This window comes from Ambystoma mexicanum, chromosome 3p, assembly GCF_040938575.1.
Source record: "Ambystoma mexicanum isolate Mex_15411 chromosome 3p, UKY_AmexF1_1, whole genome shotgun sequence".
NCBI lineage: Eukaryota > Metazoa > Chordata > Amphibia > Caudata > Ambystomatidae > Ambystoma > Ambystoma mexicanum.
In genome coordinates, this window is record NC_090925.1 from 761831621 (window position 1) to 761854785 (window position 23165).

Genomic DNA, 23165 nt, shown 5'->3' on the forward strand with positions numbered 1-23165 from the left:
AACACGTACCTGGGAAGAAAATGGAGGGCGGAGAAGACTGCAGAGATGACCGGAGGAGTAGCTGAGTACCAGTGAGTGTGAGCTAGGCAGCACTCGTACTGGGGCAGGAATTGAATATTTGCAAGTATTGATTTAGCTAAAACGCCTAACAATGGGGGTTGGAACGCTAAGGGAAGAATATTGAATAACGAGCAAACTACAAAGCACTTTTTGAAATACCACAAGATTTATTGAATATTGAAATCTGATAAATGCTGCATGAGTGAAAAGCGAAAGATTTACAGTTAGGAACACTGTGAATATTTGTTCAGAAGCATTTGATGAACAAAATGAAAGCTCATAATAAGCACTATTGAATTAAGCAGAAAATCAAATGTGAAATACAAGTTGATGAATTTGAATGCATTTGGAAAAGCCAAGTACAGAGTGACTTGAATACAAGTGGGGCAAAGCCAAGAGACTACCATTATGAAAGCTACAATGTTTATTTATGTGGTAATGCGCGCCAAGCCCTTGGGCAGCTGGGCACAAACAGTACAAGTAGACTCAAAGCTTAGTTACAGTGCCTGACACAGGCTACTACAAACAGAAGTGACTTACAACAAGTGGTACAAATGATACAGTACACATAGGGTCATGAAGGGTAAGAATTAGAAAGATACAGTATTAACAAATGTATATCATGATTAACTAGATAAAGGTGAGGTTACATGTCGTTATGCAGCCATTTAAGAGCGTTCCTTCTAAATCTAGTGTAGGGTGATGGGCGTCTGAGGTCAGGTGGGAGTATGTTCCATGATTGTGCAGCTCTAACAGGGAAGCTATATCCTCCTGCCGTGGTTAGTTTAAATCTAGGGACTTCAAGTAGGAAGGTGTTGGCAGATCTCGTCGGTCGGTTTGAGGGTCTCCAGTTGATTCTTTCAACTAGGTAAGGGGGTGCTTGATTGTTTAGGCATTTTGATGTGAGAGAAATAGTTTTAAGGAGGATTCTGTCCTTTATCTTTAGCCAATGGGCCTCAGTCCGGTATTTGGAGATATGTTCTCTACGTGGGATATTCAAAGCTGCTCTTAGGGCGTTATTTTGTAATCTCTGGAGTTTGTCGATGACCGCCTTATTTGCTCCTGAGTATAGGGCGTTAAAGTAGTCCAGTCTAGACATAAGGGCACTGGCCAGAGTGAGGCAGCTGGCACTGGACAGGAAAGGTCTGGCAGCATGGATAAGTTTACAAGTGTAGGTAGTTGTAGAGGCAAGGGAGTTCACTTGCTTTTTAAGGGTGAGAGCTGAGTCAAGGTAAAAACCTAGAGTTTTTACCTCTCGCATAACCTTAATAGTATTATTGTCGATGTTAAATGAGGCATAGTCTGGGGTAAGTTTAGTTAGGTTATGGTCAGATCCGAGGAGCAGGATTTCAGTTTTATCGTCGTTCAGGCAGAGGCCATGGGTGGCCATCCATGCCTGAATGAGGATGTATATTTTATTCACCAAGGCCAGGTCCGCTTCGTAGTTGCCCGAAAGAGGTATGAGGATCTGAGTGTCATCTGCATAGTTTGTGTAGGTGACACCCAGTCTGTCCAACTTGTCGAACAGTGGCTTGGTGAAAATGTTGTACATAGTGGGTGAGACACAGGAGCCCTGTGGGACTCCACATGTGATTTGGATGGGATCAGCACAGGTAGAGGTGGAAAAGACTCTCATGGTCCGGTTGGCTAGAAAGGATTGGACCCAGGATATAGCTTTCCCTGTGAAATTGGCAGCGAGCTTGAGGTGGTTGCATAAGACTGCATGATCCACCAAGTCAAAGGCTGCTGATAAGTCCAGGAGGAGTAGCAACGCTGTTTTCCCACTATCCTTGAATTCCTCAATTTTGGTTTTAAGATCTATCAAGGCTGTTTCAGTGCCGTGGAGAGGGCAGAAGCCCAATTGGCGCGAGCCTAGTAGGTGGTTAGCTTCTAAGTAATCTTGAATTTGGAGATAGGCTTTTCTGTTGATGATTTTTAGTAGGAAAGGTACAGTGGTGATATGTCTATAATTAGTAGGGATGGATGGATCAAGGGTTTGTTTTTTAAGTAGGGGGAGGACCCAAGATTCTTTTAGGTTGGCCGGCACAGTGTTGGATTTGAAAGAGGAGTTAATGAGCTTCGAGATAAACGGGGCTAAATCTCTAGCTGCGTCCTTTATTATTTGTGCTGGGCAGCTGTCACCCTTACAGTTAGATGGCTTCAGTGAGAGGATAACCTTTTCAGTGGCGATGATGGAGATAGGTTTGAAGCTAAACGGCGGGATAGTATTAGGTTCAGTCGCTGGAAGTACTTGTTGATCAGTAGGAGGGAGGGAGTCCTTTTTATTAGTTATTTTGTGTTGGAGGGTGGAGATTTTATTTGATAGAGCACTCTGAATGTTAGTACACCATATCTTGTCCCTGGGGACAGTGTCAGTTGGTAGAATGGGGGATTCCATTTCACGGAGGATGACGAAGAGTTCCTTGGTATTAGATTTCGCATTAGTAATTCTGTCATTTAATAAGTTCTCTTTTGTATTGATAATTTCTGTCTTGTAATATTTGGAGAATTGAGTTAAGTTATCTTTATTGTTGTCCGTGGGCGAATTGCGCCAGATAGTTTGGAGTTTTCTTTTCTGCTTTCTGAGGTCCTTGAGTTGTGGTGTAAACCACGCGTTAAGGTGGGCTTCTTGCTTAGCTTTGCATAGTTTGGGTGGTGCAATAGTATCTAGTGCATGAGACATGGCTTTATTAAAGGTGTCTACCAGCGTATCTGGGTCAGTATTATTCTCCAAGCCATTAATAATGGGCAGGAGGAGGGGGATGAGTTTTTCTGTAGTAATGTCTTTTTTGCTTCTGGTCGGGAGTGGTGGTATCATTTTGATAATTTTAGGGCTAAGGAGATCAAGTGTGGCAGTGAAGTGTGGCATTGTGACAATGAATATGAATTACTGACACAGGTCCAGGGACAAAATGTGTTGGCCAAGCAAAATTAAGACCATCATAGAGTGCCATGGGTTATCGGTTGCGTGACCTGTGATGGGTGGACTGTGTGGTCCGACAACCGCCTCGACCAAGTAGCCCTACTGGAGGAAGAACCAAGGAAAGCCATGATACAAAGGCTATGTGCTACATAAAAATTGCTGAAGTGAAAGAAAGCATTTGTTTGAGCCATTTAAGTGCCTAGAGGATGACAAAGGACAAGAGATATGAAGATATACCAATCCCCGGATGGCAAAGGGACCAGCTGCAGAAAAAGGGAATACATCCTTATAATGCAGTGCTCAATTTCGTGGTCTCTGGACATGTAATGCAGCTGAAGCAGACAATGGACTGTGATCGGTAAGAGGCGCAGGCTGCAACAAATGTGCAACAAGTGGGACATGGTCTCATAGGCAAAGGTGGTACACACAAGTTACAATTCAGACACATATTCGTTCATATCACCTCCGACAGATGCCCTCTGGCGGCATAATAATACAGGGAAAGTGGTTATACCACTAGCATTACTGAACACTCCACTAGCACAATTACATTAAACGACACACACAGAGAAAGAGGTCATCGCTGCCCGCATTGGAGAAACATGGTTCTGTCCTAATTTGGCAGAACACATGGCTGAATTTATCAGTAATTGTTTGATGTTTAAGCAGTTTACAGCAGGGCATAACTTGAGAGTTGTGAGAGGAGCCATACCTCGACCAGTAGGTCCATTAAAGCATTTAAATGTCGACTACGTTGACCTGATCCAAGTGTGCCAATGGTACCGCTACATGATAGTGGTTGTGTGCCCATTCTCCAAGTGGATAGAGGCTAGTCCCCGTTCACATGCTGATGCCCTCAGGGAAGCCACATTTCTGATCAGGGAAGTGTTCCCTAGATGGGGTGTGTGTGAGGACCTGCGGTCTGACAATGGCACTCACTTTGCCAATGAAATGTTCCAACACATCACCATGTTGTTTGGCTTTTAACACAAGTTCGCATGTGCGTACCACCCACAAGCAAAGGGAGTGTGTGAACATCTGAATGTCTCGTGAAGGAAGCCATAGCCAAAACACAGCAGAGCACAAAGAAACATTGTCTGCACTGCTTGCCTCTTACCTTGTGTGCATTGCGCAATAAGCCTAGGTCCGACCACCATTTAATGCCCCATGAGGTGATGACAGGACGGTGTATGCATCTCCCACTGGCTCCTACCACAAGGGCACTGAAAGGTTGTGAGAATAGTGCAGATGTGTTAGGGCAGGAAATGCATCAATACATTACTTCCTTGATTGCTAGTACCTCTTTTATCTCTCGCCAGATACAGCAGGGCGGCCAGAAGACAGTGGAGAGAGTTACTGCAAAAACATGCCTAAAGACTCTGGACTTAAAAACCCAGTGAATGTAGGTGATATCGTACTGTTGAGGAACTTTGTAAGGCACTGGAATGCGCCATGGTTCACCGGACCTCATGTTGTAGAAAACTTCCCTTCGAGCGTGACTGTGCTGTCACGCTCGAGGGGAAGCAGGTCTGGAACCACCTCTCTGACATCAAACCCTACAAAGCAGTGGCCTCACCTGGCAAGGTGATTGATAGGGCCAATGTTCAGCAGCTGGAAGAGCTACAAGCAAACTTTGAACTTTCAAGACAGAGTGGAGGACACCCAATTCTTACTCGTTCACAGGCAGCAGAGATTGGGACCGCACTTCTTGTATATATAGAGTGAGGGAACACTGTTTGTTATTTTATTCTCTACACACCTTCGACAAGTAAGCTGTTGCAACGTTTGATGATTGTTCATTTTGCTCGCTGCCCACCACCCAGATACCTTCTCAAACCAATCTGTCCAGACCGTGAGAAGACCCAGAAGTTTCAGGGCACGATCCCCCAGAGTATATTACCATGCCTTTTATAAAGCATTTGGCCCAAACATACGCACAGCTTGAGCATGGCAATCCCCCTGTCCTCGCCACACTGAGAGACCCATCAGTAAGAAAAGTGTGGGAGGAAGTGTTTGCATTTGTTCTAAGTGATTATTTGGTATGCAGGGTTTAAGAGTCACTTACAATACTAAAACAATAACGCATTTCTTTGCGCAGTTCAGGTGTGAAACGAAATCTACAGGCTGCAGGAGGATCTGCAGCACAGATAAAAAAGGAGTGAAATAATAAAGAACATTGCTATGTTGTTGTTTATGGTTATTCCTATCAGTGTTATGGTGTTTATATTTTGGAGGATCTCCTTCATTGCTAGTGCTACCGCTATATCATCTACTAACATTCCCCCGACGAAAAGGGGTTTGTCTGAGGTACAGGCACTATTCACACCTTAACTCTAATTAGAAGCACCACAGCACGGGAAGTGACAGCTATTTACACTTCCTGCGAGGGCGGAGACTGAGAAGTAGCGTGCTTCCGCAGCGTACGTCGGCTCCTCCCATGAACCGAGCAGTAAGCCTTGGTTGAGAGTTTCCACGGCAACCTCCATTTACTCCATATGGAAGAGCTGCTGCACCAGAAGACAGCAGAGAGAGCGACTGCGACAACACGCCTAAAGACTCCAGACTTAAAAACCCGTACTGTTGAGGAACTTTGTAAGGTGCTGTAATGAGCCACGATTCACCGGACCTCACATTGTAGATAAGGTGGCAGACCGTCCTGTCAAGCTCGAGGGGAAGCAAGTCTGGAACCACCTCTCTGACATCATGCCCTACAAAGCAGCGGCCACACCCGGCAACGTGATCTACAGGGCCAACCTTCAGCAGCTGGTAGAGCTAAAAGCGATCTCTGAACTTTCACAACAGAGTGGGGGACACCCAATGCTTACTCATTCACGGGCAGCAGAGATAGGGACCGGACTTCTTGTAGATATAGAGTGAAGGTGTTACGCTCACCTGGCTCCCACAGGGGTGTCTGTCGGACCCGGTCAGCTGCGGTCTCCACCCACGTGATGCGTAGTGCAGCGATGACTGACTGGATCTGCCCTCCTAATCTTGTCTGCTTAACCCGTAGAAATATTCTCCTGCAAGTGGAGAGATGGATTTAGCCACTTGTGGATTCAAGTGATGGCACCCCCACAGTCCTCCCAACTAATCACCTCCGAAATGCCCTCACAGCAATCTCACCTTATATTCTTGAACGATGAGCTCTCCATCCTGCATGGATTTGCAGGGGCGCGTCGATTCCAGTTACTTCACTGGTTTGAAGGCTCGGGAGAGTTCCGGAGAGTATTGACTCTGAGGTTCCTGGTGAGGACCAGTAAGTATTAAGTTCATAGAGTTCAATATGTCCGATGTTCACTCTTGTTCCCCCCTTCCTTTCTTGTCTTGCAGCTGGCTCATGAAAAGATGCTCTTGTGGCAGCTGGTGGCGCTCAGGTAAGAGTCTGTATTACCCGGCGCTGTCCGGTAAATGTTGCATGAGGAAAACGTGTTGTTTTGTCTCTCTTTACAGATGGGGCACGTGAAAATATGGAGAGTCACAAAAGGATGCCTCTGGTGGTAAATCAGGTAAGTCTATGGTGGTAAGAATTATATTTGTTGGTTCCCTCGGCTCACCTTGTGGTTTTCTTTTGTCTCCTAAGTGCCGAAGTTCGGCGGAGAAATGATGGAGGCAGCGCCGACCCGAAGGATGATATGATGATGATAATGATATGGCATTTGTAACGCGCCTATACACAAGTGTTTCAAGGCGCGATGAGGCATGGAGGGGGGAACAAGGGGAGACAGACAACCATCCTACTAGGCCAGGTGTCATTCATATCGCGCAAGTGCATGGGGGACGGGAAAAGTGCAAGGGGGAAAGGGAGAGGGGAAAGTGCAGTACAGGGTTAGTAATGAACAAGATAAATAATAAGGGCCAGCTGGTGGCAAGTGCAAGATAAGTGCAGACAAGTGCTGGGAAGGGGGGCTGTAGGGATACAGAGACAGTCCCGCAGTGCAGGGGTTGCCAGGAAGGCAGTGCAGGGGAGAGTGGCTAGGCCAAGGACCGAGATTGGTGAGTGGCCCAGTTGCTGATTCAGTACAGTTTCAGTGATTTAGCAGGGGAGAGGGAGAGAGAAAGCAGAAGCAAAGAGGAAGGTTTTGAGGTGCTTCTGGAACCGGAGATGGTTCTCCTCAAGTTTCAGGGAGGCAGGAAGGCTGTTCCAGAGGGAGGCCCCTGCTGCAGAGAGAGATCTCCCCCCAACTCGTTGCTTGGAGAAGCGGCCGACCCTGAGGGAGTTGGAGGCGGAAGAGCGAAGTGCTCGAGAAGGAAGATATTTAGGAAGGGAGAGTTGAAGGTAATTTGGCCCCAGGCCCCAGAAGGCCTTGTGAACAATGCAGAGGGTTTTGAACTTAATCCTCGCAGCCACAGGGAGCCAGTGTAGCGATTTTAGTCCTGGAGAGATACGGTCCCTGGGCTTGAGGCCAAGGACAAGTCTCGCAGTCCTGTTCTGGATGAGTTGCAGAGGGCGGAGAGTAGAGGCAGGCAGATTTAGATAGAGGCTGTTACAGTAGTCCAGCTTCGAGAGAACCAGGGCTCTGGAGACAGTGAGCTTCTGGGGGAAGGAGAGGAAAGGAAGGATACCTCTGAGGAGGTGCAGCTGGTAGTGTGACTTCTTAGAAACGTCAGAAATGTGAGGAGAGAAGGAGAGTGTGGAGTCGAAGATGACCCCAAGGTTTTTTGCCTTGCAGGTAGGAGCAGGAAGAGGGCCAAGAGAGGCCGGCCAGAGAGCTGCAGGGAAGGAGGGAGTGGGTGTGCCGATGAGTAGAATCTCGGTCTTACTTGCATTAAGGCAGAGGTCGTTGGCGGCACACCATTCCTGGATAGCAGAAAGACAGTCAGAGATGAGGGACGGAGAAGAGGAGGCCGAGGGTAGCCTGAAAATGAGCTGGGTATCATCCGCATAGCACTGAAAGTTGGGGCAGAGAGCAGCGATGTGCTGGGCGAGAAGTGCCAGATACTGGTTGAACAGCCAGGGAGAGAGGTTAGAACCCTGGGGGACACCACAGGTAGAGAAAAAGATGTCAGACAGGAAAGACCCCAGTTGGACCTGGGAGGGTCGATTTGAGAGGAAAGAGGTCAGCCAAGCCAGAGCCTGACCAGTGATACCCAGGTTATCACGGAGACGGTTGAACAGGATGGTATGGTTGACAGTATCAAAGGCAGAAGAGAGATCAAGCAAAATGAGAACACATGGAATGTTAGAGTCAAGGTTCGAGAGCAGGTCCTCACGGATGTTCAGGAGAGCAGTTTCCGTGCTTCTGGCAGCTCTGAAGCCAGACTGATGGTCATGAAGGCTACCAACAGATTCAGCATGGAGATTAAGCTGGGAGATGGCAAGTTTCTCCAGGAGCTTGCCCAGGAAAGGAGTGATAGAGATAGGGTGATAGTTAGCTGGGCAGGACGGGTCGGAAGAGGGTTTCTTAAGAAGGGGGTGCACAAGGGAGTGCTTGAGAGGGGATGGGAAGACTCCAGAGGTGAAGGAGTGATTGCAGAAGTCAGCAAGGGCAGGAGCCAAGGAGTCAATGTGGTCCTTAATAGTTTTGGAGGAGCAGGGGTGGACCTGTGTTGACGAGACTTTCATAGATCGGACTTGTCTCGAAAACTCATCAGCAGAAAAAAGGGGAAAGGCAGAGAAGGAGAGAGGAGGGGTGGCTGCAGAAGGGCCAGAGGATGGGCAGGGAATCGAGGGGAGGAGGGGATGGGACGAGAGTGTGGACAGGATGTCCTGAGTTTTTGAAATGAAGTGAGAGGCCAGTGCCGTACAGAAGGCCTGGGAGGGGACAGGAGAGGTAGAGACTGCAGCAGGGTTGGCCAGCTCCTTGCAGATTTTAAAGAGTTCAGCCGAATTGTTAGATGCCGCAGTGATGCGGGCTTGGATAAGGGCTCTCTTCTTGGTGAGAACGGAGAGCCGGTATTGCCTTTGGAGCAGGCGACAGGCCAGTCTGTCAGAGGATGAACATGAAGCACGCCATTTCCTCTCTGCCACCCTGCACAAGCGTTTAAGGGTGACGAGATCCGAGTCATACCAGGAGTTACATTTGGCTTTGGGCTTCAGGCAGATTCTCATAACAGGGGCAAGGATATCAAGAGTATCAGATATAGCAGAGTAGAGAGTGGAGAGGGCTGTGTCAGGGTGGGAGTCAGCTGAGGGGGGAAGAGGGGGCGAGAAGGTGGCAGCGAAAGCCTCAACTGACATACGCTTCATGGGTCAGATGACCGAGAAGGAAGATGGCAGTGATGAGGGTGGCTTTGCCTGTGGGGTAGGGAGGGTGAGGTGGGAGGAGAGGAAAAAAGTGATCACTCCAGGAGAGAGGAGTGGAGAGAGGGACAGAGAGGGGAAGGCCAGAAGAGATCAGGGCATCAAGAGTGTGCCCAGCAGAATGGGTTGGCCCAGACGGGAGAATAGAAAGTGAGAGAGAGTCGCAGAGGTCGCGAAAGAGTCCAGAGGGGGACAGGAGGCATCCAGGTGGATGTTGAAGTCTCCAAGAAAGAGGAGTTGAGTGGTTGAGGACAGGAGTGAGGAGGAGAGGTCCGCCCACTCGGAGAGGAAGGAGGAAAGACTGGATGCAGGCTGCAGGCACGGTGAGTGTTAAGCTGCTGGATGCAGAATAACGTGAAGCGTGTGTTGCTGGTCGGGCGTGGTTTAAATAGCCTCAAAAGTAGTCCCAGGTAAGAAGTCCCTAGAACCAGACCCGAGTAAAAAATAGTCCCTGTAGAAAAATAGTCCCTTTCAGGCTTCATGTTGGATTGGAGTCATTTGCAGCATGGTCTGCCTGAGGTAAGTAATGACTATGAGCCTGGCGCCTTAGGCGCCAGGACTGATTCCTACTATGAGCCTGGCGCCTAAGGTGCCAGGACTGAACCCAGATAGTCCCTAGCCGGGGCTGCTGAGGTTTTACTAAATGTCTAGATGCCTACTCCCGGGGCTGCTGGGCTTGGTCCGGATGCCTGGGGGTAGGCATCATGACAGAGGGACACTGTTTGTTATTTTATTCTTCACACACCTTTGACGAGTAAGCTGCTGTAACTCTTGATCATTGTTCATGTTGCCCGCTGCCCACCACCCAGATACCTTCTCAAACCAATTTATCCACATTGTGAGAAGACCCAGTAGATTCAGAGCATGTTCCCCTGCAGTATATTACCTTGCATTTATAGAGTATTTGGCCCGAACCTACCCACAGCTTTAGTACTGCAATCCCCCTATCCTCACCTCACTGGCAGACCCGTCAGTAAGAAAAGTGTGGGAAGAAGTGTTTGCATTTGCTGTAAGTGATTATTTGGTACACAAGGCTTAAGAGTCACTTACAATACTAAAACAATAATGCATTTCATCGCCCATTTCAGGCAGGCAACTATATCTCCAGGATGCAAGAGGTTCAGCAGTTCAGGTACAAAATGAGTGAAATAATAAAGAACATTGCTATTTTGTTGTTTATGGTTATTCCTAGCGGTATTGTGGTGTTTATATTTTGGAGGCTCTCCTTTGTTGCTAGTGTTACCGCTATCCCCTCTACTAACATTCCCCCGACCCAAGCAGGTGGAAGACCAATGCAGGTGGACAGGAGAATGCTGCTGATTCGGTAAGGAGAGGTGAGCGCAGTGTTAACACAGACATGAAAGGGGTAGACATGTATTTCACTGACACTTTTCCAGTGTCTAATAACATATGCTACAAACACATGACAAAAGTAGGCAAGGAAACCACCGGAGAGAGCTGCTATGTCTGCTCATTAATCCCCTATGCCATGAGTGCCTCCAGAACGTTCATAGCAGCTGAAATACCAGCAGCAAGAGCACAATGCGTGATGTATCTCTCAATGGTGACTACTCGAGGAAGGTTCAAGGGGAAGACAGCAACATTGAGATGGATGTCCAGAGCAACGTTCCCATATGAAGACAATTACATCAAGACATTAGACATGATGAACAATTATTGGCAGTTAGATGAAGCAATACAGTACATTACAGATGGACCCGAGAAGAGAGATACAAAGACTATCACCCTGAGGGAATTGTTGTGTCCATGGACAGAGTGAAGGAAATAAGAGGAGAGCCTGGATGCTGGGAGAGACCATAGATACTTGTGTATGGCCAAGTGTACACAGAAGATGGATGTAAGAGTGGGGAGCAAAGCGCTCACTCTAGCACAATCCCCAGTGAACAAGGTACAGGAAGAAAATGACAAGTGCCTGAAGGAATGGGAAACAAGTGCAAAGTTACTGACCTCGGTGCAGAATGAAGTGGGATCAATACCAATAATACCACTGAAGACACCAGCACTGTGTTATTAGAATAACGGTGAAGTAGAAGTTGGCAAGAATGTCGAATGCAAGCGCGAAGAGAAGCATGCAGCAATGAAGATGGCACAGCAGTAATAATGGACCACTACTGGCCGTGCGGATTGAAGGCATGCAAGAAGCTGCCACCTAACTGGGGAGGAGTTTTCTCGTTGGCACACATCAACAATATATTTCTGAAAAAGGGCACCAACAAAAGGAAGAAGAGGTCCCTGAAGGAGGAACAAACAGACAAGAAGGAGAAGTCAGCTGAATTGAGCAGAGTAAAGATAGGGGAAATTACTTCTCAGATGCATCAGAAACAGCACTAGATGAAGTGCCAGCAGGACCCAGATGTTCTTTGCATCAATAATACCATCTGTACAGATGTACACAAATGTGAAATGGTTACAGATTACCTGTTGGGAGCTGATGGTGACAATGAACTCCACAGTAAATGGGTTCAGCACGATAAAAGAAGAGCTCCGAACAGTAGGGTTGGGTGAGCTGAGAACCGCTTTGCATCCCAGGCCTGGGGACGTCAGCTCTAGCCAATTACAGTTTAGTATCCTAGGGGTGCATAGCAACAGGCACGAACCAATGGTAAGTCCACTACTCTGAAACAATGTATTAGTAAAATGGGGTTGGGACCGGCCAGCTACCTGAAATGCGTGAGCCAGTAGATTAACACATATAGGTACCCATATAGGTTATTATGCTCCTAACGGTCAATTCCACTCCGCAATAGGTTTTCTGAGAAAGGCCCAAGTGATGACGGAGTAGTGACGTGTTTCCAAGACAAAACTGGCCTGCGTGCCATTTACTGTGTGACATGCTGGAATTTTTCTGAGTTCTTGTATCAATCCCTGTTGGTTTTGGCTGTAATAAACCGCAGTTTGAACTTGTCTTACTGAGTCCTCCGTTTATTCTGGGGAGGGAGTTAGTGCCCTCTGTGTCTGTGGACCCCCAGCATCACTCTGGCATACCTTGGAGTCTGTCCCTTACACAGTGATTGGTGCAGACTAAGCCTACCTTAATGAATCAATCCTGGGTTCCCACCAACAATGTTCTGTAATGCATGACTTTATAACCAGAGTGCTTTGCAATAGGAAAGGTAAGGCGTGACAACATGTACTACTAAGTCCCACCCATCTTCCTGTCTGTTGTTGATCAAAGTTTCTCTCTGGTTAATTCAGCTCTCTGTGGCTCCTGATCAAACCTCAGGATTCCCTTGATGTTTGTGGTGAGAACAGACTTTCTGTCTCCATCAAATCACATACTTCTTCCCTCTGAAAGGGGGTCCCACTGCAGAGGTTGTCTACTGTAAACAGTTGTCCCAGACATGACATTCACTGCGCTTAATACAGAGGGGTGGGAGCTAGCTTCAAGTTGACACATTGCATATCATAAAAGTTTTGGTTTCCTGTCAGTTCTGTGATCAGGGCTTGTTTATTTATTTAATTGTAATTGGTTTTATATAACGCACTTAATACCTGAGTTTGGTTTCGCCAATTCAAACCTCTGTAGCTCTGCGTGGTCTTCCTTCCCAGACCAGCACGTTGCCCCTCTGCTATCCTCAACTCATATCAGTATGCACAGCCACCAGCAGACCTTTGACAATAGACAGGATGGATCCATGGAGCATTTGATATTGTATTTTGTATGTTATTTGAATTTTATAGAGCGCTTTACTCCAAAGCGCTGTTCATAGAATTAGGCAGTACATAAAATTAGACATGATCAAACTTTAATAGCCATTGGCCAAAGTGAAGTAAGTAGCACTTAAGTGAGTTGCAGAACAAAGAAAGCACTGTGACAGAACGTTACAAAAAGAGGAATATTTAATTAGACTGTCCATGGCAGGAGGAAGGTGTTGCCTTACCCCTTCCTGAGATGTTTTGATGTACCCGTGGCTGTCACATTCTAGCTGAACATGACAGGGTGACTGCACCTGTAGGCTGTGTCCACCCAGAGTATACGTGACTATGCATTTAATGTGTGCGGTTTAGGCCCACACATGTTCTGAGGTTGATCTCCCATCATTCAATTTCTTTAAAAGATATCAACAAAGCCCAGGCGAGTGCACACCAGCAGTGTGGCTGGTCGAATTCCTCCCACATTCGTATCAGGGGGTTAACAAGAAATGTGTTCAATTGAAATGAATGAAGACTACAACTCCCAAAATACACCTCACATCAAATGAAAGCTGCGTGACACGGGACTGAGGTTGGGTGGTCGGGAAGCTCATGCTTTGAGGCCAATAAGTGACGATTATTGGGTCACTCTCTACTTTCAAGCTGCAACCCAATCCTGTCCTGTTGTACGCCCCGCTAATCCAGGTCTTCTAAAACTGTGGACCCCAGTCCTGAGTTTTGGGGCGCAACCACCCTGAGCTCTCAAAGTTCCCCCCGCCAAAACGTAAGAAATCCGCTCAGTCCCGATTTTCCTTCATCCTTCTCGTATTTGTTGTTCTAAACTTAAAATGGAAAAGCCAAATGTAGAAGCCCCAATTTTGTAAGAGAAACTCGGGACTGGATGACGTCCTCGCGTGTGGAACAGGGAAACTTCAGAGCTTCGGTTCTCCAACCTGTTCTCTTGATTTGGAATTGTGGGACCTGTAGTCCGGAATTCAAAACAGAGACGCGGTAAATTCAAACCCCCGAATGCAAACTACTAAACAAGACTGGGTAACGTACGCATCATGCAGGCGATTTGCCTCTTTCTGTGTCTCTTTATTTTAGTATGCCTTTCTGTGCAAGGCTTTCAAACAGGAACCACAACAGAACACTAAGCACACTTTCGACATGAAACATTTTAAAATGCTAATTTTTAAATTATTTAATTTGGAATAGAAATTAAGGAATCGAAATTGAAAAAAAAAAGCTATGGGGGTGCGGTCATTATGAAAAGCTGCATGGATTTGACACCGAGTAATCGTCGTGCACCTGGGTAGTGCACTTTTTCCAGGTACATTTAGGACTGTGATGTAGATCCCTCCCCGCCTAGGACGGGAGGTCGTGCCCGGACCTTCCCCCACCTTGTACTTTCGCCACCTCAGAAAGAGTTTCGGTTCTGTCCCTGGCCGCCCATCCCCCACGGTGGATGCGCGCCACCTGCGAAGAGCCGCGGTGACGTCACTGGCGGGCGGGGGGCTGCCATATAAGCCCTCTCGAGGCGGGTTAAGAAAATATTCGCTCTCGGACTGTTATTTGACGACCCGTGTGGGCGGCTGCAGGTAAACGCGCGTTGGGGGGGTTATTCACCTAGTTCCTGTAGCTGTTTTAGTGCTTGTGTGGGCTGAGGGGTTTGGCTTGCTTTCAGAGACACCTGTTCTCCGTAATGTTAAGTTATGTTTTGGGTAGCCTGGGGCCTCTTCTTAAAGAGGCGTGGGGTTCTAACGTTAAAAGGCGCTGGCTACTTCAAGCTTGCTGGGTGATGGAGGTGTGGCTGCGTGCCTGTTGTGTAGTTACTTATTAACGTCTAGGCGTGGTACTACTTGTGCATACGCGAGGCTGGCAGTTTGCCTCCGTAAAAAGGCAGTCGGGGTGTATGTTTGGGGGCTGCCACGAATCCTCCATTTCGTGATGGCCGCGCCTCTACACCTGCGCGGTGCCAGGGAGCGTGCGGTGCCTTTACGCGGCTCCCTCGGCTTCGATGTACTTCTGGCTGACGCTCTGTTATCCGCTTCCAGGCGCGGACCTTGTTTATCCCCCTTTTGGCCGCCCTCCCAAGTGAGGGTCGGGAACGGATCCTCCGGAGTTTCTGTGAGGTGATGGCGAGGCTAGGAATGCGAGCCGGATAAGGACCCCGAAACCAGTGTGTTGCTAGGGCAGCGGTGGAGGGCATGCGATGCCTTCCCGCTGAGGATGTTGTGGTAAGGCAGAATAAACCAGTGTACGCATGGGCGTCATTTTAGGGGGGCACAGCGGTGTCATGTTCTTCTCCCCCGCCGCCCCCCAAAGTTACTCCAATGAGTGTACGAAAAGACATATTTAAACTATGTTCCATGCTGGCCTGTCCCCTCTTCCCACAAACCCTATCACCACACCCCCTCCCACACAGAATCCGAATTCCCCAAGCACACCTGCTAATTATGGGAATGTGCACTGAAGTGCAAGCTTCAACTTCTTCTTACACTTAACTGTATAGGAGCACCGCTCCCGCCCACTTCAACCTCGAAGAAACTCGCATACACTTTCAGGGGTGGACTGGGAAACCAAGAGGCTGTGGAAATCGTATTGAAAGTGGCACCGTGATGGCACTCATCTCCATTTTTTAACCACCCCTTTTTCATCATTCGTTTGACACGCCCCTTATTACTGAAATCAAGGAGTCCCCCCTGCACAATGCTACAATACTTATTTGGACAAGACCTCTGTGTATTGCTCTAATTATCTTCACATCACAGAATTGTTTCACAGACGCATCTTCTGAATAAAATGTGCGCATGCGTTACTGTTTCAGGCTTGTAGTGAAAGCATTTACTATGGCGTGTGTGGGGGGTGGGGGGGGGGCGGTGGATGCTGATGACCCTTTCCCAGTGAGCTGCGAGGCCATTAGAGCACTCCATTTTGGTTTGTCTGTACCAGCCCAATATCAAAGCAAATAACAGACCTTGGAATGACCTGGGCCCTGTGAGGCCCAGCTATGGCTTTTGCCATCACTGTACCTCAAAGCCCTGGTTGGGGGCACAGTATGCAAAAAAAACAGCCCTTTTGTTGGAGGCAGACCTCTGTGCTTAGACTTCAAAAATGCCCCCTTTTTTGTGTTTTGGGACTAGGATACGTGTCACTTCTGAGGGCCCCATATTGCGCCTTTTCAGCAGGCCCAAGACTCGTCTGGGAATAACATAGGTTACCACACAAGAGGCCCAGTGTGCAGAGGCCTATCTGGAACTCTCCACTCTACCAGAGATCGGCATACACACTAGTGCACTTGGTTGCGACCATTGACCGGACAGTAGCACACTGCAGGCTCTTGCTGACACTTCGCTGTGGGCAGAGGCGTTGCTAGGGTGGTGGTGGGGGCGGCGGGGGCCTACAACCCTGGTCTTTTGGTTGTAGCCCCGGATAGAATCTCAGGAGCTGCAACCACAAGGTTAGCTAGCTAGCCCCCAGTTCCAACATTAATGTAGCCCCGGGTCTTTTCCAGACCTAGCAACACCCCTGGCTGTGGCCATGAGGCATACTAGTGAGGTTCCAATGTCTCCTGTCTCTAGCGGCACGTCAGTTAAACTTTGCGAAATCATGGGGACTTCTGCTAATTCTGGTAATGGTGGAGACCGCTCTCTGCAGGCAGGAGTACCTAGGGGGAAGATTGAACTCTCTAGACCCATGCCATTTCGGCCATATTTTATTAAACCACACATTTGGCATTCCTCGTAAAACCTTCAATACCACAATTCCATTTTTATACCAGCAAGTGGTCCAGGCGAGCCATGGCTCGATGCCCGCAAGAGCTGCCCTGGTACTGAGACCCTGTTCCCCTCCCCACCATGCCCATCTTGGGGGCAATACCAGGAGGCACCCCTTCGTTACTAGCCCAAGCTGCCACCTGATCCTGCCCACCCCCCCCCCCGCCATGGCGCTACACCCCTTCTGGTTGGGGATATGCGGGGCATGCCCCCCCTTCAGCAATATTCCAACCTGGAAGGAGATTTCAGTGTCCCCATGATCCTGCCACAGGTGTTCAGACAACTCGTCTGCAACATCCCCCTCCATACCTGTACCAATGCTCTTATTATGGCCAAAAAGTTCTGTAACTAGTGTCCCAGAGCTCCTCAACAGGCCATTCTTTATGATCTGCAGGTACCAGTGGCATGCGGCCAGGCGAGTTCATGGTTTACTTTTTTTTTTTTTGCCGAAATGTTGAATGGGCATGCAGACTCCGTCCCAAGTTCAACCTTGGAATGATCTGAGACCAGCCAACCAAGCCCTGAGGCAGAAGCGTCCAAGCCAAGAAGTAAACAATTGGACCCGTTCTGCTTAACTGCACCATGTAGTTGCCTCCACATGTCAACGAGGGTACCTGGCACACCTGTGTACCCCTTCACATTCTCCCATGTCTGATATCCACCCCTGGTGCTCTAGAACCCACCATTCCATTCTCTGGTGTGTCCCTCAGCGCTGCTGAGTGGGCATTTACAGATTTGGGTGGGCCTTGCCCCTCGGGCGCTGGCCTCTTCATTAGTCCTGTCTCCACAGCCAGGGGGTGGGGGGTTGGCCAGGGGAGCCCCCACTGCACCCATGTCTCCACACTCCCCTGCTTTAGTCCTGTGTCCATCACCCTTACCCCCTTTACTCCAGCCGGGTCATCAACAGATTGCCTAGTGAACCTCTTGTGGGCATGGGGCTTCCATTGCCTCTGTACTCTGTGACCGTGGTGTGGTGAGGCAAAGCCTGAACCAAGATCTTCCTAACCTGGATACGCACGAGCCATTCTTGTGAGAACAGCAGACCACCGTCCTCCCGTGTACCAAATATGCCCACAATACAATAGACAAATGTATACCATGCGATGGACATTGTAACCCTGGGGCTCCCCCCCTCCCCCGCTGCTTAATCCATTTTTGACTGCCTTGACCACAGGTGCGCTATTACCACCCCTCCAAGGAGGTCCCAACAGATCTGTCGTGGATGAGCCCACAAGTTCCCCGATCCTGAAGGCGCCAAGTGTTGGCAAAGGCTGCCATGAATTCATGCCTGCAGATTCACCCCCCCACCATTTTCCAGCCAGTAGTTGAGGACCTTCTTGCAGACCTGCGAAAAAACCCAATGGCGGCCATCTTCGTGTGATGACCCCCTACAGATACACGCTGACCCAATAATTTAATCATGGCCATATAGAATGTCCATCAGGCTTTGAGCCCCACAAAATTCCGTGAGGTATCTTTCATAGGCCCTTTGTCTTCCTTGGCGCTGGAGCTTCTGTAGGTTGAAGCGGGACAAGGCATCGGCCGCATTATGAATACCTGGTACATGTTTTGCCTGAAGGTGCACGTTCCCACAGATGCACCAATACCAGTGGGCAAGCGGCCCTCTGGCTATTAATGGAGCAGACCGATGACGTGCTGTCTGAGCGGACAGCACATCTCTGCCTTACAATGCATCCCCCAGATTGTTAATGCCACCACTATTTTGCACTGCCTACCCGGCTGGAAGGCCACCGCTGCCCACACCACCTGCAGGAAGGCTCCAACACCACACTGCTTATGGCATTGTTGTAAAGCCCCAGTTGTACATTGTCCTTGACTTCTGTTGACTGCACCTCATTGAAATTGTCCCATATCACCAGGCCCAGTTTCAGTACTTCTGATAACTGTGTGTGGAGTGTCTTGGTTACCCCTGACAAGATCCCCGCCATTGCCAGAGAAGAATCACCATAGGCATGATCCTAAATTCAGCTGCCCCACAAGGCACTGCAGCATCACGCAGGTAGCCACTGCCTCCCTAAAGGTGTGTACTTTTCCTCATCGGTGACATTCACCCACATTTTTTTGTTTATCTCGAGCCCAAAAAAAGCCTGGGCATGGTCAGGATCTCCATCTTTCCTGCAGTTTGTGGCACCCCCAGTGTGTCTACCACCATCTCAAATGCTTGAAGTACCCTTGCTCACTGCTATGTGACCATAAATCAGCTAGATAATGGACAACTTGCATGGGCCTACATATGTCGAGGTAATACGCGCCCCCCCCTCCCCTTGAAAAGCCAACAAATCTCCCTACTTCCTGTGCGATGTCGGTGTGGTTTTTGGAATGTTATTTATTTTTTTTGGCCAGGTGTGATTCCCCCCCCCCCCCCCCCCTGAACTGGAATTCGAAAAATCCTCCCCCAACAACTTTGCTTTCTCCCCCCCCCCCCTACTTGTGGGTACCCATTTGCTCATACCTCTGCCTGCATGGGTGAGGGGGGTGGGGGGGTGGGTACCCACCCGGGGCTCCTCAATTCTGTCACTATTTGTGCTTTGCTGCGTTTGACACTTGAATGAGACCACCATTTCTCCAGCAATCTAGCCGGGAATATTGCAAAGCCCAATTACCAAGCATCTCCCCCACGCCCTTCCTCGGATCTTTGTTTTACTCTCCTATAATCTAGCAGGGAAAACATGTCGGCATACTTTTTCTGTGTCTATGCCACGTGAGCATACCCAATGTCCTGCCTGTACTGGGGTGGAGGCCAACCCTGCCTGATGTATGCACTCTGACAGTTGCACCTGTTGTGCCCACAGACCTGTCCACCAGGAACACTCCCCGTGATGGGCGGGTTCATAATTTAAGTTGATGCTGATGTTCCTCCCTGACCCGCTGCTGCCCCTATAGGGGCCCTTGCTTCCCCCAGCGGGAACTGGTTCAGTGCCATTGCGTGAGCACTGCCTCAGCTTGCCTCTGGGCTCCCCCCTGAAGTCACCCTGAACTGGGGGCAAACCCACAGCCCCCGCCTGGTGAAAGGCAGCCCTGATGCTGGGGGACCCCTCGGAAACCCTGCCCTGAGGGACCATGCAGCGAGTGTTCCAACCACACCAACACCATGACCAATTATTCATTCTCTTCCCTGCACATCCTGTAATGTGGGTATTCTCTCCCCACTATGTCCAGTAACTGTGGCAGGCTGAGCCCTGTCTGCTGGCACCTGTTTCCAGTGGTCTCCATGCCCCCTGACACAGACCATTATCTGACAAGGGTGTGGGTGGTTACTACAATCTCTACCTTTTGCCTTTCTTCTGGGGGAAAGGAATCACTGGGTGCTACTTTCTTTATTATGGTATCTGAGCGTGGACCTAGCTTCTCAAAGCAATGGGGTGCTTTAGAGGTATACACCAATACAGATGCGTAACATGAGCGCTTTTTAGTGGTAGTAACAGAATAGATGTACAGCTGTACGAGGTGGCATGGAGTAGAGCAGAGGGTGGTATCTAGCGAGTAAAGTAGGGTGATGTGATGGCCTAGGTATTGAGAAGGAAAGACTCCTTGAAAAGGTGTGAGTTGTTTTCTGAATTGTAAGAGCGTGGGTAAGTGATGCAGAGGTTCCATAGTCTTGGGGCCCAGAGAGGCTAGTTTTCTAGTCCTTTCTGTGGTGCACGCAAAGTTTCTCACTCAAGTATCTGTGACTTGAGGGCCACTGCGTTCTAGATGATGCAGAAAGACTTTGGTAGATGGCTGGGTGATGTGGTCGTATCTGCATAGATCCTGATGAGGTGTGTGGTCATGTGTAGAACACTTCTTGGGAGGATGACTGGAGGCCTTCGAGGAGTGCCGTGACCCCACCCAGGTGGGATAGGACCAGTGCTTGAACAGTGGATCTAAAGCTGTCTGGAGGGAGGAAGGGCTTGACTCTTCACGGTAGGGAGTGCCGATACCAAGGTGTCTTGAAGGAAGTGTTTGTCGATGTGGAACGCAAGGGTCTTGGTTCTGGGGGTGAGCTTGGATGTGAAGCCCTCAGATTTTGAGGGTTGATAGCCAGGTCTGGGTGTTGGTGTTGAGGAGCAGGAATTGAATTGCCCCATCTGCTTGATCTGGTTGGATGCTTTTGGATAAGGACTGCATCCAGCCCTACTGCAACAAGGAAACGACTGCTGCTAATGTCCATAGTCTAGTACGCAGATATGGAGTGAAGGCGTCTGCAAGGCCAGCCAAACGTTTTATTTTTTATTTTTGTGCTTTTCGCAGGCCGCCTGAGTTGCCCGGAAACCAACTGCAGGGCTCGGTCTGTAAATCGCGAGCAACCGGCCCCTCTCTGCACGCGTCCCACAATCTTGTTCGTAAACAAATCTAATCATTTTGCTGCCCCACGCCCCCCTGGTCGCCCTGCTTTGCTGCATGCCTTTTCCGTGTTTGATGTCGGGACCCCACGGCTCTTTTCTCCAAACAACTCCTTCCTTATAGGACCGCAGGCAGAAAACCAGAGGAGCAGGAAGTCACTAAAGCAAAGGCAGCGATTGGGGCTCTGGCCATGAGTGTGGCAGCAACGATTCCAGCGGGACAAGGAAGATGTGTGCTCTCCTCGTCCCCTGGCACCTGATATCTGTGTGTGCCAAAATTACCCCACCCCAACCTTGAGCCTGCAAATCCACTCAACCATGCGGGGTGCAACCAGTTTTTACTGGCAACCCTGCAATGGGGGGGGGGGGATCTTTGCCTTGGCACTTATATTCGCTGCAAGGGATGGATTTCTTGGTTATTAATGTTTCAGTTGCCAGTGTCCTCGTGAAACCGAGGTGGCTGGAAGTTTGTGCACTAACCCCGGACAACACTGAGCCAACCTTCGTGCATATAGCCATTAGTGTTCGCAATTCTACACACAGATACTGGAACCGCAGAAGTGCAGTTGTGGGTCTCAATGGTTAGGTCTCTAGGCCCAATGGACGGGCATTGCTATCACTAATGGCAACTCGCATCTTTTTCATTGATTTGATTAATCCTCTTGACTATTGGGGTTGATTGTAAAACTAACAGTGATGCATTTTATTTTCTTCTTTGCAGATACTTCAATTGTCCATCTGAGCAAAATGGCGTCCACTGGGCTCCAGATCCTCGGCGTGGCCCTAGCTCTGATTGGCTGGGTCGGCACCATCATCACCTGCGCCCTGCCCATGTGGAAGGTGACGGCCTTCATCGGCAACAGCATCGTGACGGCGCAGGTCATCTGGGAGGGCCTGTGGATGAACTGCATCGTGCAGAGCACGGGCCAGATGCAGTGCAAGATCTACGACTCCATGCTGGCGCTGCCCCAGGACCTGCAGGCGGCGCGCGCTCTCTGCGTCATCGCCATCTTGATCGGCATCCTGGCGCTCTTCACCAGCATCATCGGCGCCAAGTGCACCAACTGCGTGGAGGAGGAGAACACCAAGGCCAAGATCAGCGTGGTGTCCGGCATCGTCTTCGTCATCGCCGTCGTCCTCATGCTCATCCCCGTCTGCTGGTCCGCCAACTCCGTCATTCGGGACTTCTACAACCCGCTGGTGACCGAGTCCCAGAAGCGGGAGCTGGGCACCTCGCTGTACATTGGCTGGGCCTCGGCCGCGCTGCTTCTGCTCGGCGGCGGCCTGCTCTGCTGCTCCTGCCCCAAGAAAGAGGAGGGCTTCAACGCTCGCTACACGGCCCCCTCTTCCCAGCCCAGGAGTGACTACCCTAGCAAGAACTACGTGTAGGCCCTGACCTGCCGGAAATGACTGAACCGCTTCACCCCCGGGCTTTGCACTCAGGACTTGTGCACCTCATTGGGGGTGATGGACACGAATGAGTACTATCTAAGCACACTCACTTTGATTTGTGCGTTATGGCTTGCACCATGCTAAATACTTGTATGTATATTTTTTTTAACATGAGCAATAAAGTAATTTTTTTAAAGACAGATGCGCTACATTAGTTTGGAATCGGCTACAACATGGTTTGTGGGTGCTTGCGTGTGGTTCTTGTATGCTCCTGTGGCTGACCTATGACTAACGCCTCCAAATAACTTGGTGAATATGTGTATTTTCGCTGACCTATGCCATGGTAGAGTAGCAGCTGTATTTGGTGCAGATGCTTGTTAACTATGCATTTCGTGGCTGGTCTAGTCACGTCACTACCTTGCTTTTACTCCTATTTTGTGCGGCCCCAGCTTCACAAGAGTACACTTGAATTGGTGAAATGTTAAAATTGCGGGAACACTTAGGTTCCTGAGAGGGCAACTGGACCTGGGAAGGTCGCTGGTTTTGCCCCATCTTTCTCTAAAAGAAAATCTAGGGATGTTTTTTGGGGGGGGGGGGGGGGCTGGGGGGGGCGCAGCGGTACTTGCTGCAAGCAAATTTACATGTTGAATCTCTGCAACAGGTGGGTGTCACCAGAATGGGGCACCTCCTGGGTATTCTGTGGCATGTCTTCTGAACGCTGGGTTGTCTTGCATTGGGGGGTGGTCATAGGTGGGTTCATTCTTCTGCAGCCT

The 23165-nt window shown here is 49.3% G+C and overlaps 1 protein-coding gene across 1 annotated transcript; it reads left to right on the top strand.

Moving 5' to 3' along the window:
* The first annotated feature begins 14313 nt into the window (after positions 1–14313).
* On the top strand, positions 14314–22592 carry LOC138579597 (claudin-6-like). Its single transcript, XM_069649863.1, has 2 exons — positions 14314–14479; positions 21722–22592. The coding sequence occupies exon 2, from the start codon at positions 21748–21750 to the stop codon at positions 22387–22389; it is 642 nt and encodes a 213-aa protein (XP_069505964.1). The 5' UTR covers positions 14314–14479; positions 21722–21747; the 3' UTR covers positions 22390–22592.
* Positions 22593–23165: the final 573 nt, after the last annotated feature.